Here is a 17,321-nt window from a genome sequence, read left to right as displayed (position 1 = left end):
TCTGTTGTTTTCTCTGCTTTGCAAAAGCTTTTTCATTTGATACGATCCTATTTTTGCTTACATTGCCTGTGCTCTGAAGTCTTACTCATAAACATTTCTTAGACCAATGTCCTGAAGCATTTCTCTTATGTTTTTGTCTACTAGTTTTATAGTTTGGGTTTTACATGTGGTTCCATGAAAACTTTAAGTTCCTTTTTTTTTTCTATTTCTACCAAAAAAAAAAAAAATCATTGGGATTTTGACAGGGATTGCATTGAATCTGTAGGTTGCTTTCAGTAGTATGACCATTTTAACAATATTAACTCTTCCAATCCAGAAGCATGGGATGTTCTTCCACTTGTTGGTATTCTCTTCAGTTTCCCTCATCAGTGTTTTGTAGTTTTCCTTGTAGGTCTTTCACCTCTTCGGTTAAGTTTATTCCTATGTTTTATAGCTATTGTAATAGGATTGCCTTCTTGATCTCTCAGCTAGTTTACTGTGTGTAGAAATGCTATTGATTTTTGTATGCTGATTTCGTATCCTGCAACATTACTGAATTCATTTTTTGGTTCTAAGAGGTTTTTGGTGGAGTCTATAGGTTTTTCTTGATATAAGATTATGTTTGCAGGAACAATTTGACTTCTTCTTTTCCAACTTTGACACCCTTTCTTTCTTTCTTGCCTAATTGATCTGGCTTCCCTGAAAATTTTGAGGGCAATATTGCATTTTCTTCTGGCTGCCAATGTTGTTTTGAGACATATGTCCACGGACTCATGATCTTTTGTATTCAACTTTATTTCCCCCATCCTCTCTAGAAACATGTCCACGGAATCATGATCTTTTTCATTCAACTTTACTTCCCTCATCCTCTCTAGAAGCTTCTTCACGGAATTATCTTTTGCATTCAACTTTACTTCCCCCATCCTCTCTAGAAGCTTGTAAGATGTTCTGTCCTCAGCATTGTAAAAGTTCACATTGATGTGCTATGGTCTGGGTGTATTTTCATTCATTAGGACATTTATTTGACAGATACTTGCAATGTAGGAAATTTTGTATTTCAGTTCTGTGATACTTGAGTTATTTGGCAGTTTCCTTCTGTTAACTTTTCTAATACTCTTGGTCTGATCCTCTCATATTTTTTTTCTTGTTGTTGTTGTTTTTTTTTTTTTTGCTTTACTTTTACAAATATTTCTCCAGTTTTTGTCTTTCATTTTAGCAACTGTTCTTAATGCTCAAGCTCTTTTCTGTTCTTAAGAAGTGTACTGTTGCTTTTCTCTATTTTCCATGTTAGAGGTTGCCCTCACCTCTTGAGCTGTCTGCCACTGATGAAGTTAGGAACTAAAAAATTAATAATAAAATTAAAAAAATGATTAGGAGCTATGAGTATGAGTAGTCTTGTTGACTGCAAGATTCCCTACAGGGTAATCTGCTGGCCTTTTGTAGAGAACCCTCAATATAAAGAACTTTAAGTCTATGTTCTGAGAGACAAATAGGGCAATAAAACTGTGGTTCTCAGCATTCAGATTTCGCTTAACCTGTTTATGGATTGGTACTGTGGTACCTTTTACTTTCAATTTTCCCCCATCAAGAAACCCTCTCTTTTTCTTCTATCCTGACAAGAAGCATAGTATTCTCCTTGGATAGGCAAGGGGTAGTCATCACAAGGTGTGAAGGGGAAAGAGGGTCTAGAAATCTTGATGCCACCAATTCCCAAGCCCTTTGAAGATTGTGAAATGCAAACTGGGTTAATTCTTGGTTTCTTATCCAGGATTTAGATGTCAAAGGTTTGCTATGTAAGTTATTGCCTTTCTTCCCAGGTCCCAAGATGTTCTTGCACAATCCTCTCTCCTGCTTTTCTTTGTTATTCCCTTTCCTTGAGGTTGTTCTTGTTTGTTTGCTTTTTGTTTTTAGGGAATGGGTCGGGGGGAGGTCTCACTGTATTACGCAGGCTGGTCTTGAAATTCCTGCTGCAATCAGTCTTCCTGCCTTGGGCTCCCAATCCTTGAGGTCTAAAGCCTTTAAGAAGAAATCTCTTTACCGTAGAGTTTTAGTTAGTTTCCAACTAAAGTTTTAAAAGAGGCGAAGTCTCATTCTGTTTATTCCATGTTAAATAAGAATGCATACTTTAAAACCATATTCATGCTATGATTTTAAGTATAAAAAATTATGTACACACATTAATTGGGACTCGAAGAGAACAAAAAAAAATTCCATGGTTATATTAAAGAGTGTTGGGTTAAAGGCCAATTTCTCTTTAACATTATGTGTGCATAAAATAACAATGAGGAGGAAAACAATCTTTTTTCATTATCATGGAAAAAATGAAAACATCTTTAATCCTATAAAATTCATGAAGCTTAATAAAGCAGAGTTGTATTTTCCTTTCTGTCCCAACTCTGAAATAGACTGCACTTGTTAAATTATTTCCATTTCATCTTTAAGCTACTACATTTCATCACTAGTCAGCAAAAGTACACAAATTTGTTATTTAACACTTTTATTAAAAACACTGACAAAAAGTAACTGTAGCATTTAGTACTATGTCACATTCAGAAGTATGTGACATGAATTTTAAACACTTGATATTTACATGAGTCAATAAAAATACAGTACTTGTTAACAGGCAAGAAAGCTCACTCTGAAAGGGGAAACATTATTCTGGGGCATACATGTTCCACTCACGTGTTGATGTATATAACCTAGTTATTACATGGGCATAACAGACTCATGATATAAACTTGAGAAGTCTTAGATAAACTTATTTTTCTTTTATCTTTGCTTCCTTCAAATGGGGTGTAGGGCAGTAACAACTGAAATTAGAGTGTGAACCTAAACTGGGTGCATAATTATCTTTCAACATAGATTGGGGGAGACTAGGCTGAATAGAGGTGGTCTATGCAGCCTCTCAAACAAACCTGGCATCTTAACACAGCAACTCGTATCAAAGTGTTTGGAAGCAGTTTTTCAATGGCATGTTTTCCCTGTATACCAGAGAAATCAGCAAGGTAAACAAGGTTGTCTTTGCAACTCTTTACTTACCTCTTCTCTCTCCTACCAGGTCAGGGCTCCCTCAGTATACAGTGCTCTGCTTTTATCCTCAAATTATTTTTCCTTATTTATCTGTCCAATTAAAACTCCCTGACATGGTTTGGCTGTTCGTCCCTTCCAAATCTCATGTTGAAATGTAATTTCCAATATTGGAGGTGAGGCCAGGTAGGAGGTAATTCGATCATGGGGGCAGGTCCCTCATGAATGGTTAGTACCATCCCCTTGGTGATAAGCGAGTTAGTTCATGTGAGATCTGGTTGTTTAAGAGTCTGTGACCTCTCCTTTCTCTCTCTCGCTCCCTGCCTCACCATGTAACAAGCCTGCTCCCCCTTCACCTTCTGCCATGATTATAAGCTTCTTGAGTCCCTCACCAGAAGCAGATGCAGGCACCACACTTAGTGTACACCCTGCAGAACCATGAGCCAATTAAACCTCTTTTCTTTATAAATTACCTACTCTTGGGCATTCCTTTACGGTAATGCAAACGGATTAATACACTCCCATTTCCCAAATGTTGCTGATATCACAGTATTGATCTAGTCATTCATATTATTATTCATTTAATAATATGTGCCAAGCACTATCCATTGAGATACCCAAAAGAAGCCTAAGACTGGAAAGTGTAAGAGGTGGACGGTTGATAACTTTGGCTATCCTAAAGAGTATTTATGTTTTAAAAAGGGTTAGTTAACAGAGTTGACCAACAGTTACAGGGCAAATACTTCTGCTTATTTCTGGGGTTTTAGATTTTGAAAAACCTTTCACTTTTTTCCCAAAGGATAAAATGATTGGATTAAATATTAAACCATTCCTCGCCTTTGACTCTTCCAACAATACTTTGGCAGGTATCTCTGGAGTTCACAGGGCTCAGTAAAAACACTGCTCAGTGAGAAAGCACAGGCTGGCATGCTATACATTATGGAAAGTTTAATATATCAGTTAGCAAGTATATATTTATTATCTAAGAAAAACTTTTATAAATACTCAGCAAAGCAAATAATCACTGAGAATTTGTTACATCCATTAAAATTTTTAATTGCCTAATTACTTTAAAAGTTGAGGCTGGGCGCAGTGGCTCATGCCTTGTAATCCCAGCACTTTGGGAGGCCGAGGTAGGCGGACCCCGAGGTCAGGAGATCGAGACCACGGTGAAACCCCGTCTCTACTAAAAATACAAAAAATTAGCCAGGCATGGTGGTGGGCACCTGTAGTCCCAGCTACTCGGGAGGCTGAGGCAGGAGAATGGCATGAACCCGGGAGGCAGAGCTTGCAGTGAGTCGAGATCTCGCCACTGCACTCCAGCCTGGACAACAGAGTGAGACTCTGTCTCAAAAAAAACAAAAAAAAAAACCAAAAAAAAACCCAAACGTTTTGATTAAACTTGTAAGACAAGCTAAGCCTATTATGTACATAGTAAAAATAGCTATAGATACTAAAATCAGACATGAAACTATCTGAACTATCACTTAAAGATGCTTTGTGTTGAGAATTCAAGTTCTCTTTTAAAAAGAATGTACATCAAGAATTATTTTTCTCTAATACAAAAAACTGCTTTCCAAATGATTTATGAATAATAGAAATCCTATAATGCTGTCTTTTTCAAATGCCAGACAGAGATCCACTAACAAGTCATGTGAGCAGTTTAGGATGAGTACACTGAATATGTTAAGGATAATAAGTATTATTTAGTTTCAGGTGTGTAATACAGTAAGTGGTGATATGAAGATGTATTTCTTCTTATGGGCCATAGTCAAAAAGTTTGAAAACTATTGCCCTAATGTGAGCAATTTGGAATCTGGGTTTATGCAAGGCATTTTTGGAGAAATGTTAGTATTTTGTATTTATATTATTATAACGTCTTAAACACAGCAAGAGTTATACCAATATTTACACATTGAAGTATTTGGGTTTCAAATATGTAAGTTGTCTTAGAACTCTAAAATACTTTGATATTCATGTGTTCATAACTTAGATAAATGAATTTTCTTCTCAAAGAAGTTCTCAACTGTATGTATGATCCTAAATCAGTATTACTAAATAAATCACAGGGTTGGGTTAACTATAAGGATTAGGCCCAAGTTACTTCATAGGGGTGTTGTAAAACTGAGTAAGGTTTGATACAGATCCAAGATCTTCTTTTACTGTAAAATATAAGACTTCTTATATGGACATACTACATGGAATGAGTTTTTTAAAGTTTTAAAAGACTCCTGTAACTCCTATGACTAAACTCAAAGCCCACCGTCTTCCACTGCCACAGTTCTTGTTATGTTCTTTTCACAAAAGGAGGTAATAATGACTAATACTTTTCCTTGACTCTCATTTGAGAGGTGGATGATGACTGTTTGGGGTAACAAACAACAACTTTCTTCTCACGAGGTCAAGCAGGATTTCTGCACAGTTCCTGATGTTGAAGCATTTACAAGATTTAGACACAAAACCATAAAAGAGATGAAATACTCCTCAGCAAACAACTACAATTATGTAAGTTCATATTCAGCACAACCTATCCAAGGATTATTGTAATTTCCTTACTTGGTACTGACTTTTCCCTTAAAGTTAGGTGAGATAAATTTCATTAATCTTAGCTTTCTTCCATGTACTCTCCTAAAACTTCAAAAGGGAGGTGCCTTAACAGGGTGAAGGATGACTCTGTTGCAGTTCATTTTCTACAGCACCACTGTCCAACAGAAATATAATGAGAGCCAAAAATGAAACTATATATATAATTTTAGATTTTCTAGTAAGATGTGCTAAAAAAGTTAAACATTTTTTTATTCCACCCAATATATTCAAATTATCATGTCAACATGCAATCAACATATGAAATATCGGTGAGATATTTTATATTTTTCATAGTGTTTGAAATCGATTGTGTATTTTATACTGAATACATCTCAATTGAGACTTCATATTTCAATGCCCATTAAGCCACACGACTGGTAGCTACTGTATTGGACAGTGCTGTTCTAGAAACTACTCACATTAAAAAGTAACAGCGAAGGACCTGCACTCTTTGATTTTCATAAAACCAAAGGCAAATGAAGAAAGATTTGAACCAATCATGTTTCTGTTACACTATCAGTATGGGATTATAACACAATTTCTGTTTTATTTCTGCCAACCATACTGAACACAAACTCCTACATTCCATTTTAATCACAGAAAAGAATAACTTTGTCAAATACTAAATGAATGTTCTTTTATTCTTGGTCTCACTTGGATGACAGAAAAAATGTGTTAATTAGGCTAGCATAAAAAAGAAAAAACAGATGAAGAGAGAAAATGAGAAACATTCACAAATACTAGGATATGACCCACTGAGTAAGAACGACTTTTACTAAATATCTTTAATAAATAATTTCTATTCCCTTTGCTTGAAGACAAAAGTAAAATATTAAAATCAAGATGAGCTTTCAGTTAGAAAAACCAAGATTAGTGACTTTGTGCTTTTATTTATAAAATGTGGTACGTAACAGAATTGATATATTTGCTTGTTGTAACTACTGTATTTAGCTATGACAAAACACCATTTCATTTCACTATGCCCATAATAATTTATTATTAACATGATTGTGGAGTAGATTCAGACCTAGAGTTGTGAAGGAAGATAAGAAGGGGGGGCAGGGGGAAGAAGAAAGAAACAGTAATCCATAACAAAGAGAAAAACGAAAAGAGATGGAGGTACTGAGCCCATCATCCTCCTCCGTGTTATGACTAGGATGTGTTTCCATCATTGGTCTGGTTCTGTTTGCCTTCTGAATTTCAAGGCTTCCACAGACTTTGTTTTCTAATACTGTAACACATATATTCATAGAAAAAAGTCCTCTGTCATGTTTTGAGATTTTATGAAAAGAGGATGAAGAACCTTAGTCTATTAGATTCCTCTTTACCTGAGAAGCATGCAATTTATATGAAATGTAATAAATTTCTTTTTTTTTCTTGGGACAGGGTCTGGCTCTGCTGCCCAGGCTGGAGTGCAGTGGTGTGATCTCAGATCACTGCAACCTCTGCCTGGGCTCAAGCGATCCTCCTGCCTCAGTCTCCTGAGTAGCCAGAACTACTGGCACAAGCCACCACACCCAGCTAATTTTTGTATTTTTTGTAAAGATGGGCCCAGGCTGGTCTTGAATTCTTGAGCTCAAGCAATCCACCCACCTCAGCCTTCCAAAGTGCTGGAACTACAGGCATGAGCCACTATGCAACACATTTCAATCTTATTTTTACCCGCGGACATACAATTGCCATCCCTCATGTAAAAATATTAAAGTCATGTGGGGAAAATTTTAAATATTCAACTCTATTACATAATGTACAATGTAAGCTTTAAACACTAATACATAAAATTATTAGGGAAACAAAATAGCTCTCATTATAAACAATGCAATCATAAGATCTAATTGGATTTACTTTTTAAAATATTGACGCAAATATCTCAAATGCTTCAAAAAATTAACACAATCTAAGTGGATTTCTAGCTTCTTAATATCTAAAGAAAAATTTATTGTAAGCACATGAATAAGTTAATTACATTCGTGGTTCATGACTAAGACTTACCAAGTTCTGCTAAATTACCAAATGCAACAAGACACATTTCTGTAAGAGCTGCATTTTGGCAGTGGATGCCCAGTAATTTCACTAAGGTAGGAATAACGCCCATATTGATAAGCTGAGCTTGAAGTGAATCTGTAAAAACAAAAAACAACAACAACAGAAAAGAAAGTGTTGACAGGCCAAATTAACATTGTAAGAAGAAAACACCTCTTATTTTCCCTACTGGAAACTCAAAGTTATTTAAATTACAGTAATAGAAAATGAAGTCCATTCATATCATTGTCTTGAACATTTTAAACATTAGTTCAGAAGAGTTTAGTTTTGAATCCTTTGAATAACCAAAAGGCATTTAGAAATAAAAATAGTTTGAAGACTATATCAAATCATTAGTTTTTTAAACGGGGTCTTACACCATTAAAAAGCAGGCCTTTAATAAGTATAAACAAACATTACCACTAGTTTTTGAGTGAAAAAGTTAGAGTAACATTTGCATTACAGGAAATCACAGAATATGAAAAGCATGAGAAAAGTAGTAAGTTTAATAAAGACCAAGAAAGAAAAAAATCTTAGAATCCTTTAAAAACACTTTTCATAATACAAAATTAAAAGTATATAATAAATACACAAAAATGACTGGTTCTGAATATTTGCAACCAGAGCGTTCTTGATGACTGCTAGGAAGAGATATACTAGAAAAAAAAAAAAAGTTACGTAAAATATTTTTCTTTTTAAAGTTTTATTTAATTATAGTGACAGATCATCTCAGTGAGAGAGAGGAAAGTTTGGCTTAGAGAGGTGAAAAGAATGAGGTTAACATGGCCTTGTCATCACTGTTTGCCTTCATTTTCTAAGAAATTAATTGACTTTGAAGTACTAAACATGCCTTGGATTTCCACAAGGGTTCTTCATGGCAATAATAGAATACCTGCAGCAAAGTTGAAGGTAAATGAACCAAAATGAAAACCAAAAGTACTGCCTTTTAGAATAAGCTAAGAAAGAAATACAAAATTTCATATGTTTATGCAAAACACTATAACTGTCCATAACTGGTTCATCCAAAGATACAGAAACGCTCTTTCAAAATTTTTTTTCTCTTTAAAATGATATGCCATTTTCAAGCTAATAATTTTCCCCAAATTCTTTTAAGTTATCTCTTTGCAATCTAAAGACAAAACTCTTTCTTACAAAAACACATGTTCCTCATAGCTCCAATCCCTTGGCAGGGTTGGCCTGCTATTTTATTTTTTTATTTACTCTTTATAGTTCTTAATCTATAGAGAAGGAATTAGGTGGGTGATTTTCAGAAAAGAACATACAGAGTTGAGCTATCTTATATGCCAGTTCATTACTGCCTGGTGGTCTTTGTTGTAATTATTCCTGCTTTTAGAGTGAAGTATGAGAGATGGTCAACAGAGGTTTATTGTCCCTGAAAACTGATGACTGGCTAATTACAGATAATTATCTGGTTTGGTTGTGGGAGCCCATCTATAATATAAATGGGCCTATTACCAAAATAAGAATAAAAAATAAACATGGAAAAAATAGGAGTTTATGTTTAGAGTTCAAATACTCTAATAAAACAATTTAAATTTTGTAATGAAGTTAAGAACTCTAAAAGGAGATAATTAAAATATACTCAACTAAGTAATCTGTATTTATACTTTTGATGTTAAATTTTTTTTCTGAATATGCAATTTAGTAATTAATAATTCACAACACTTAAAGGTAAAATACTTAAACAATAGTGTTATATCTATATTACATTGGTGGAATAGTTGCATTATGGTTATAGTATTTGTAATAATCATGCACCAAGGAGCTTTCCAAGTTAGAAATTATTTAGGTTACTTACCAATAGATAGGGCTCTTTATTAGAGGGTCACCTCTGCAGATCCTTGTTCTTTAGCAGTATTTTTATTTATAAATGTATTCATTTTGATTACTTTGTCAAATACTGCAGAGCTGATGAATCATTAAATTTCAGGTATGTAAGCGTGAGCACTAGCGCATGCATTGAATGTGAGTCAAACTCCACTGTATGTCTGCATATATGTAAGCATCACACACCCCCTCAGTTCTGTTGGTACGAACTATAAAAAATCCAACAGTCCAGGGACATCAGAGGAATAACACATTTTATGAAGAAGATAACAGAAGAATACCCCTTAGAAGATAATGCTCTTCATGTTCTGCTAACTTGGCATATCTATCACTTTTCTGGACTGCTTTTACAATGTTACAAATTTTGGTTCCAGGTAAAAGAGGGATGAAAAGTCAAGAAATGTTATAGTGCTTAATACAATCTTTGGCATACAAATTGAAGCAGTAATATTTGAAATTGTGGCAGACTGGGAGAAAAAGTTAGCATAGCCAAATGGCACATTGTAGGTACTGCCATAATTCATGAAAATCATGTTGCTTCATGAAAATGTGTTTTATAACTACCCAGGAGCCAAATTCATTATATCCTCACATATAACACACATATCACACAAAAGAGAAAAATATATAGCCATCCAATTGGATGAACTCATTGTGGACCAACTGGGTGCTCTCTTTTATATCTACTTCTATGATGCTAACTAAAACAATCATCATACTCAAATAATTCTAAAATTTGTTCACACTGACTGCAGGCCTGCCATTCTACTTGTATAATGAAGGCCCAGAGGAGGAGAGAAAAAAAAAAAACACTTTAACAGAAACAGGTTGATATAAATTTCCATTTTATGGACAAAGAGGCATCCTAGAATATGGTTCTCAAAGTGTACCTGGAACCCTTTCAGAGGATCACACAATCAAAGCTATTTTCATAAAAATGCCAAGATTTTATTTGCTCTTGCCACTGTGTTGACATTGGTACCAATGGTTCGAAAGCAATGGTAGGTAAAACTGCTGGCACTTTAGCATGAACACCAGCAATGGTACCAAATTGTATTAGTAGGCATTGTTTTCTTTACTTTTTTTTGAGATGGAGTTTCACTCTGTGGCCCAGGCTGGGGTGCAGTGGCATGATCTTGGCTCACTGCAAGCTCTGCCTCCTGAGTTCATGCTGTTTTCCTGCCTCACCCTCAGGAGTAGCTGGGACTACAGGTGCCTGCCACCATGCCCGGCTAACTTTTTTTTGTATTTTTGGTAGACAGGGTTTCACCGTGTTAGCCAGGATGGTGTCAATCTCCTGACCTCGTGATCTGCCCGCCTCGGCCTCCCAAAGTGCTGGGACTACAGGTATGAGCCACCACGCCTGGCCATAGCCATTGTTTTCTTCACCATTACAGATAGTAAAACAAACTGCTACTCTTTGCAGCAATTTTTTTCGGAAAATATTTTTCACAAAAATGTTATTTCTGTTAACATACAATGGGTTTGTTATTTTCAAATGAAATACTAAATAATTTTAAATATTTTCTCGATTTAAGTTTCTAATTCAGTAAATATTGACAGATATAACCCAAATACATAAACAAAAGTCTTATAGGTCTTCTATAATATTTAGACATCTAAAATCATAAGACCAAAAATTTAAGAACCACTGTCAAAGGACTACCTAATTTTTAAAAGTTTTTTTGAGCCCAAGTCTTGCTCTGTCACTCAGACTGGAGTGCAGTGGCATGATCTCAGCTCACTGGAACCTCCACCTCCCAGGGTCAAGCAATTCTCTTGCCTCAGCCTCCCGAGTAGCTGGGATTACAGGCGCCTACCACCACGCCTAGCTAATTTTTGTATTTTTAGTAGAGACAGGGTTTCACCATGTTGGACAGGCTGGTCTCAAACTCCTGTCCTCAGGTGATCCACCTGCCTCAGCCTCCCAAAGTGATGGGATTACAGGTGTGAGCCACTGCGCCTGCCAGGACTACCAAATTTTTATAAGAGATTGGGAGGTGGGTGGGAAACATGGAAAATATTCTGAAGTTAAATGATGTGCTTAGCAGAAGTGACAACAGGAAAAAAATAAGATAAAAGCTTAGTAGGAATCCTAGATTTTGGCACTCTTGATATTTTCAGAGAAATTACACTAATAAAGCTCCTAACATCTCATCTTGTTTATTTGAGTAGAAACTCTATTTAAGCCTAAGAGATTATTCCAGATTGAGTCTACCTATTTCAGTTACTATGTAGATACTACAATTCAGTAGGTAGTGGTGGTTGTTTTTTGAAAAGATTAAGCAGGGGGCCTGTTTGTGTAGGATAAGTTGATATTCTTATTGACAGAAACAAATGATTCATTTGATCATCTTTTTTGTTTACTGCCCAAAGAAAGCTTGCAAATGTTTTTCAGAGGATAATAGCTGACATCCATGATATCACGAATGTTATCAAGAGTATGACTTTTAGGTGAAAGACAAACAGGAAGAAATTCTTAGAACTAGAAATAGTTCTTGTTCTCTAGATACATTAGGGAGACTAAGTGAAGCAATTGCAAGACTATGACTTCTGCCTCCCTCAGTGAATATCAGCAACTCCAGGGGAATGTTATCAGAGCTCAACAAACACAGCAATTCACAAAAACGTAACCCAGGCCCATACATAGCAAACACTTATGTGTGAAAGACAGTCTTTAGACAGCACAATGTCATAAATGTCTGAAGACTCTGTTTTGACTGCTCCTGACACACATCACAGACAAATACTGACCAAATACAGATTTACAAAATTACATAATATCAAAATGACACAGGCCCTACATGATCTATGGGGAGGAAGAGGAAGAAAGGCACTGAGGGGGTGCAATACAGATGCATATACAAAGAGATATAAGGCAATCAACGCATGCGCTGGTGTGAACACTTACCTACCTACATTTGAATTTCAATGGTTCCAAGTTCTTCAGGTCACACTCATGGAAACTCCAAAGAATGGAGATCTGGAGAGAAGATCTCAAGTTGAGGAACCTTTTCCCCCCTGAGTTTTAAGTTTAATGTTTAAAACATTGGTATAACTAGATTATAGGTTCAGAAAAGTATGCTGAGAATTCCAGTAGCTCAACTGAAGTTACTAAAAATAAGTTTCTTAAGAAGATTATAACAGGTTTACCTTGTTCCTAGGGCTCTTATAGATAGACAATATTGTAAGATTATTAAGCTTTTTGGAAAACAGAACTTAAGAATGAAATTGTCAAAACAAGACAACACAATTCAAAATACAGTCTCTACATTAGTACGTACAAGTAAATAAAACTCCTGATGAAAACTTCTAATATAAATTGGCTAAAAAAAATGACTTGGGCATAATAAAGACTGAAGAAAACTACCTTTGACTTAATGACTTATCTGTATTTCCAAAAAAGATATGAAAATTAAAAATTAGAAACGATACAATAGTGAAGTAGAGCTTCAAGTTCAAGCGAGTTTTAACTCTGTTATAACACTGAAAAGTAAACTGACTTAAATGTGGCTACCAAGGGGATGATTAGTAGTTAAAAACTTTATATACTCAAATGTTTATAAAGTGGAGAATTTTATTCTAAACCTAATATTGAGGAAATAAAACTAGATTTACATGTGTTTAAAATTCAATTATTTTAAAGCCTTCTTTATATCAAACACGCATGTGTTTTGCACCCAGATTATTGCTTTAAACCCTATTATACATTTCAATGATACGTAGAAATTTCAAAAAAAAAAAAAAGTCAAGATTCACTAATATTGACAATATTGGAGGTTTAAAACAATACATTTATACATTTCTTCCTAGACGCTAACAATAAAAAACCAGAAAAGGTAATTCTAAAGTTCTTTCCGGGTTCTGAAAATAAAAATTGTCTCTACATGGCAAAATTTCCCTTTTGTAAAAGTTTTAAATATAAATGGCAAAATTATATGCATGAGATTGATGTAAAACAGAAGCAACAACAAAAAAAGCCAAAGCAAAAATCATAAGAGAGATAGTAAAAATATTTTATTATTAAGAAACTTACTCATTTACTGTTCTCAATACAATGACAGCTAGAGTGATTATGCCCTAATCTAGTAGATAATTTTTCCCTGTATTTACTCCAGGTTAATTATTTGCTACAGATTAACTTTTGTGACAATGAATACTGCTACAAAAAAAATTCTATAGATATGTTTATTCTGATTAAAGAAAACTCTACGCTTTAATCTCAGAAAAAAACTGGTCTTTTAAGTTAAATGTGGTCTTTTTTTTTTAAAGAGGACTACTGTCAGCTGTTGCTTAAGCAGCATTTATTAAGAGAAACCAATCCAGTCTCTGCTTTCACACAGCACTGCTGAGATAAAGATCACATCTACAGTAAGTATAAATTTAAGCTTGAATTTTTGTACAGCAAATTAGGCTAATGTCAAATTAATTTATATCCCAACATGTGTATCTTGCAAACATATGCTTAAAAACATAGAAATCCCTTCTTTTACAAAAGAACATATTAGCTTAAAAAAATATTTTCCAGTTACCATGGGGCATTATTATAATTTAGATTTTACAGTTTAAAATTGCACAGAAGTTATTTGCAAGGCACAAATTCTGTTAACAAGATACATCTGCATATCCAAAAGCATTTCACTTTTTAGTTTTTCAAGTAGGACTTAAAAACTTCTTTGGTAAATAAAACAATATAGGTAGTTCAGTGTTAGTTGGATTTCACTTATAGTTAAAACAGGATTAATAATCTTTATAAAAGTTAATTTGCACATGATGCTTTTCTGGTTTCAGCACCTCTCTGAATGGACTTTGTAAGTGGCCTAAATTAGACATGCAAATACAGATATTTGGCTCTAACCTATTATTTACCTCTGATTTTAGCCTCAGCTTTTGGAAAGCCAAACAGCTCAATGCTTACTTCAACATCATTTCTGGAACCTAAAACTTTGTGCATGATCAATGATTATGTGCCTCATATCATCATATTTCAACTAGTATAGGAACACTTACAGTAAAGACCTGGTCTTTCAGATTTGTTACTATCTGAATATTTAGTTTTAAATATAGGTAAGCATTTCATGTAAAGAGAAAATTTGCGTATATGCTTTATATGTTGAAATTCTATCAGTTGAAATGTAAATGCATATTATTATATTAAAATACACCAATAATTAATGGTGATATACATCCTGTAAGGATGAAATCAAAATCAGAAAACCAACTTTTCCACTTCAAATTTTCACAATGAGAAAAATCTTGAAAATAATACTTGATTAACAGCTATGATTAATCTTCAATCCAGACATAAAGCAAATAAAAATGAGAAAACCATATTAAAGAATGAGGAACTCCAAACATATTTTGCCCCTTCACTGCTCTCAGCTAAGTGGGCATCTATGTGGTATTATGATATTAAATGTACTATCACAATTGCAGGAGCAATCTAGAAGCTAACAATGCAGAGAAAGTATTATTCCTGTAGTAATATAATGTCAAATTTTAAGTATTAGGCTACTAAACTTACAAAAAACTAAAATAATTTATTTTTCTGAGATAAAATTTCAGCTTCTTACATTCATAAGTTCATTCCCTAAGAGAAGAAGCTGAATATAAACACCAATACTTGACCATGTGGAATTAGACCAAAATGTGCATTTGATACACCTCTACTGAAAATCAAGCTCTCAGACTGTTCATTAAGTAACAGCATTATTATAGTAATAGTCTAGGAAGATTATCACTAAAAGCTAACCTGGTCTAATTGGTCAAATTTAAGAGGTTGAATTAGCAAGAGGCACCAGAATAACTAACTGCTCTACTCCTTAGTGAAACAATTTGTTTAAAATAACACTTGTGGTAGAACTTTATGAAAGCAACCTGCTTCAGCAAACTGACTAGAAAGCTGTTGGACAAAGAGCAAAAATTCAGAAATTTTTAAAAAAGAGAACAGTAAATAAAGAACAACATCAGTATAATAAAGAAAAAATAAAAAAGCCTAAGTACTTTTCAGCTGTCCAGTAAGTCTTAACACACTTCACTTAACTCAATGGAGTATAAAGTGACAAAGTGGGCTTCAAAAGATGTGAACTTAAATGTATGTCTCCCATGTCTTCATAAATAGAGGGGAAAAAAACCCCCAGAAACTACATGTAAGGTAGTATGATGGAAAATTAGTCTCATTAAGAAAAAAAGACAGTATCAGAACAAGGATCTCCGAGAGAGTAAAACTTTAAAAAAGATACAAAAGAATAAATTGCAAATATACAATTTTACCTTTTAAATTTTGTTTTGTTCTTTTTCCTTAGAGTAAGGCAAAAGTATTTTACTATTTAGGAAATATATACATTATTAATTAGCTTGTAACCATAGTCAGTAAACTTTAAAAATAGTTCTTCATTCATGTGAAGCCAATCATTTTTCTAAACATCTAACATCTAGGAAATGCTCTTTTTCACCTGTAATAAAGCATTGTAATACTGAAACATAAGGATAAACATGCAGCTCAGGCCAACAAGCTTTTTAGTTTTTAATCACGAACTAAGAAATTGTTGCTATTGACTGAAATGAAAGTAGCAGCTAAGGTTAATTACACATTAAACAATCTTTAATATGGGGAGAAGAAATACAGGCCTTTTTTAAACAAGTGAATTTAAATAATGAGCCTAATATTTAAATTCAGTTGTCATGCTTCAATAATATACCACAGGTGTTACATTTCCTAAATTACATACATGGCCTCCCTTCAACCATAGCTTAGTTATCATCAGCCTATGCAGCAAATAAATATAAGAATTACCAAGTAGGTATCTCAGAGAGATTTCAGCAACTACAAAAAAAGAGAAATTAGTTTTTCAATAACGAGGAGTAATTAAAATATTAGAAAAATCGGCTCTATTTGTAGAAATCACATATACACATATCATACCTGTATATATAAAATATAGGTCAGATGAAGAAGCCATAGACTGCATATGTTAATAATTTTAGAAGATATTTTTTCCTTTCCTGATGGCATCTTTCAGTTGCCTCTACTCTTCTCTCTTATGGCATAGCTTATGTAAAATAAGTAACTTTAGTGTTTAATGCTTATCGTTTACCACTTTCTTTAGAGTTATAATAGAATTTTCCTTCTCTCTGTGTCTCTAGCACAACTAGACTAAGAGAAAGAGTTAAACCCTCAATTACACTTTCCATGAGATATTTATTGATTAATTACGTCTACTTACAACAATGGTGACTACCAATAGATTCCTCAACAAGGTGGTGTTTTGGTCTTTAGCACTTTGCTTTAGATCCCTGGTTTGTTTCTATTCAAAGGTGCAATTAATTCAAGTGTACATATGCAGACTCAACACGTTTGTGGATCACCTATGGGAAATTTTAAATTACAGATCTGGTACTTGTTACTACCAGTGTGTTTTCAATGCCCCTTTCTGCTGCCACCGTGTACCATATGTAGATAAGGAACATCAACTAATATAATGGGAAAGAGTTTGTAATGCTTCTAACTTACTTAATGAAGCAAATGCATTCCAATAACATGTTTCTCTTCCAAGTATTGAATTTGCTAATGAAAATTTTAGACAATAATAAGTATCCAGAAAAGTCAATCAATTAATATTTTCCAAACTCCTATGTGCTAAAACAGTGTTACATTTGAAAACAGCTGGATGACTGAACAAAATTTTCAGTCATTACTGTGATGTTTTGGCATTGGGTAACCAAAGCTAGGAAACAGATAAGTTAAGAAACTAATGAGGTTAAAATGCCTACAATTAAAGGTTTGAGTTCTTTGGTTTATACAATAACTAAAGTTGTAATGAAATGAAGAAAAAAAAATAGCAAGTTCAACACATTCC

The 17,321-nt window shown here is 34.0% G+C and overlaps 1 protein-coding gene across 6 annotated transcripts in view; it reads right to left on the bottom strand.

The window, feature by feature from the left end:
* Nucleotides 1-17,321, bottom strand: part of RAP1GDS1 (RAP1, GTP-GDP dissociation stimulator 1) — a 172,957-nt gene that overhangs the window by 39,720 nt on the left and 115,916 nt on the right. For 5 of the 6 annotated variants that reach the window (XM_011932961.1, XM_011932979.1, XM_011932987.1 and 2 more), the window contains one exon: nucleotides 7,585-7,713. The exons of the other annotated variant lie outside the window; for it this stretch is intronic. In XM_011932961.1, the coding sequence (XP_011788351.1) occupies nucleotides 7,585-7,713 (129 nt within the window). The remainder of the gene's footprint in view (nucleotides 1-7,584; nucleotides 7,714-17,321) is intronic. 6 annotated transcript variants of the gene reach the window in all.

Source organism: Colobus angolensis, unplaced genomic scaffold (genome assembly GCF_000951035.1).
Source record: "Colobus angolensis palliatus isolate OR3802 unplaced genomic scaffold, Cang.pa_1.0 Scaffold123, whole genome shotgun sequence".
In the NCBI taxonomy this organism is placed as follows: Eukaryota; Metazoa; Chordata; class Mammalia; order Primates; family Cercopithecidae; genus Colobus; species Colobus angolensis.
This window is presented reverse-complemented; position numbering and strand designations above follow the sequence as displayed.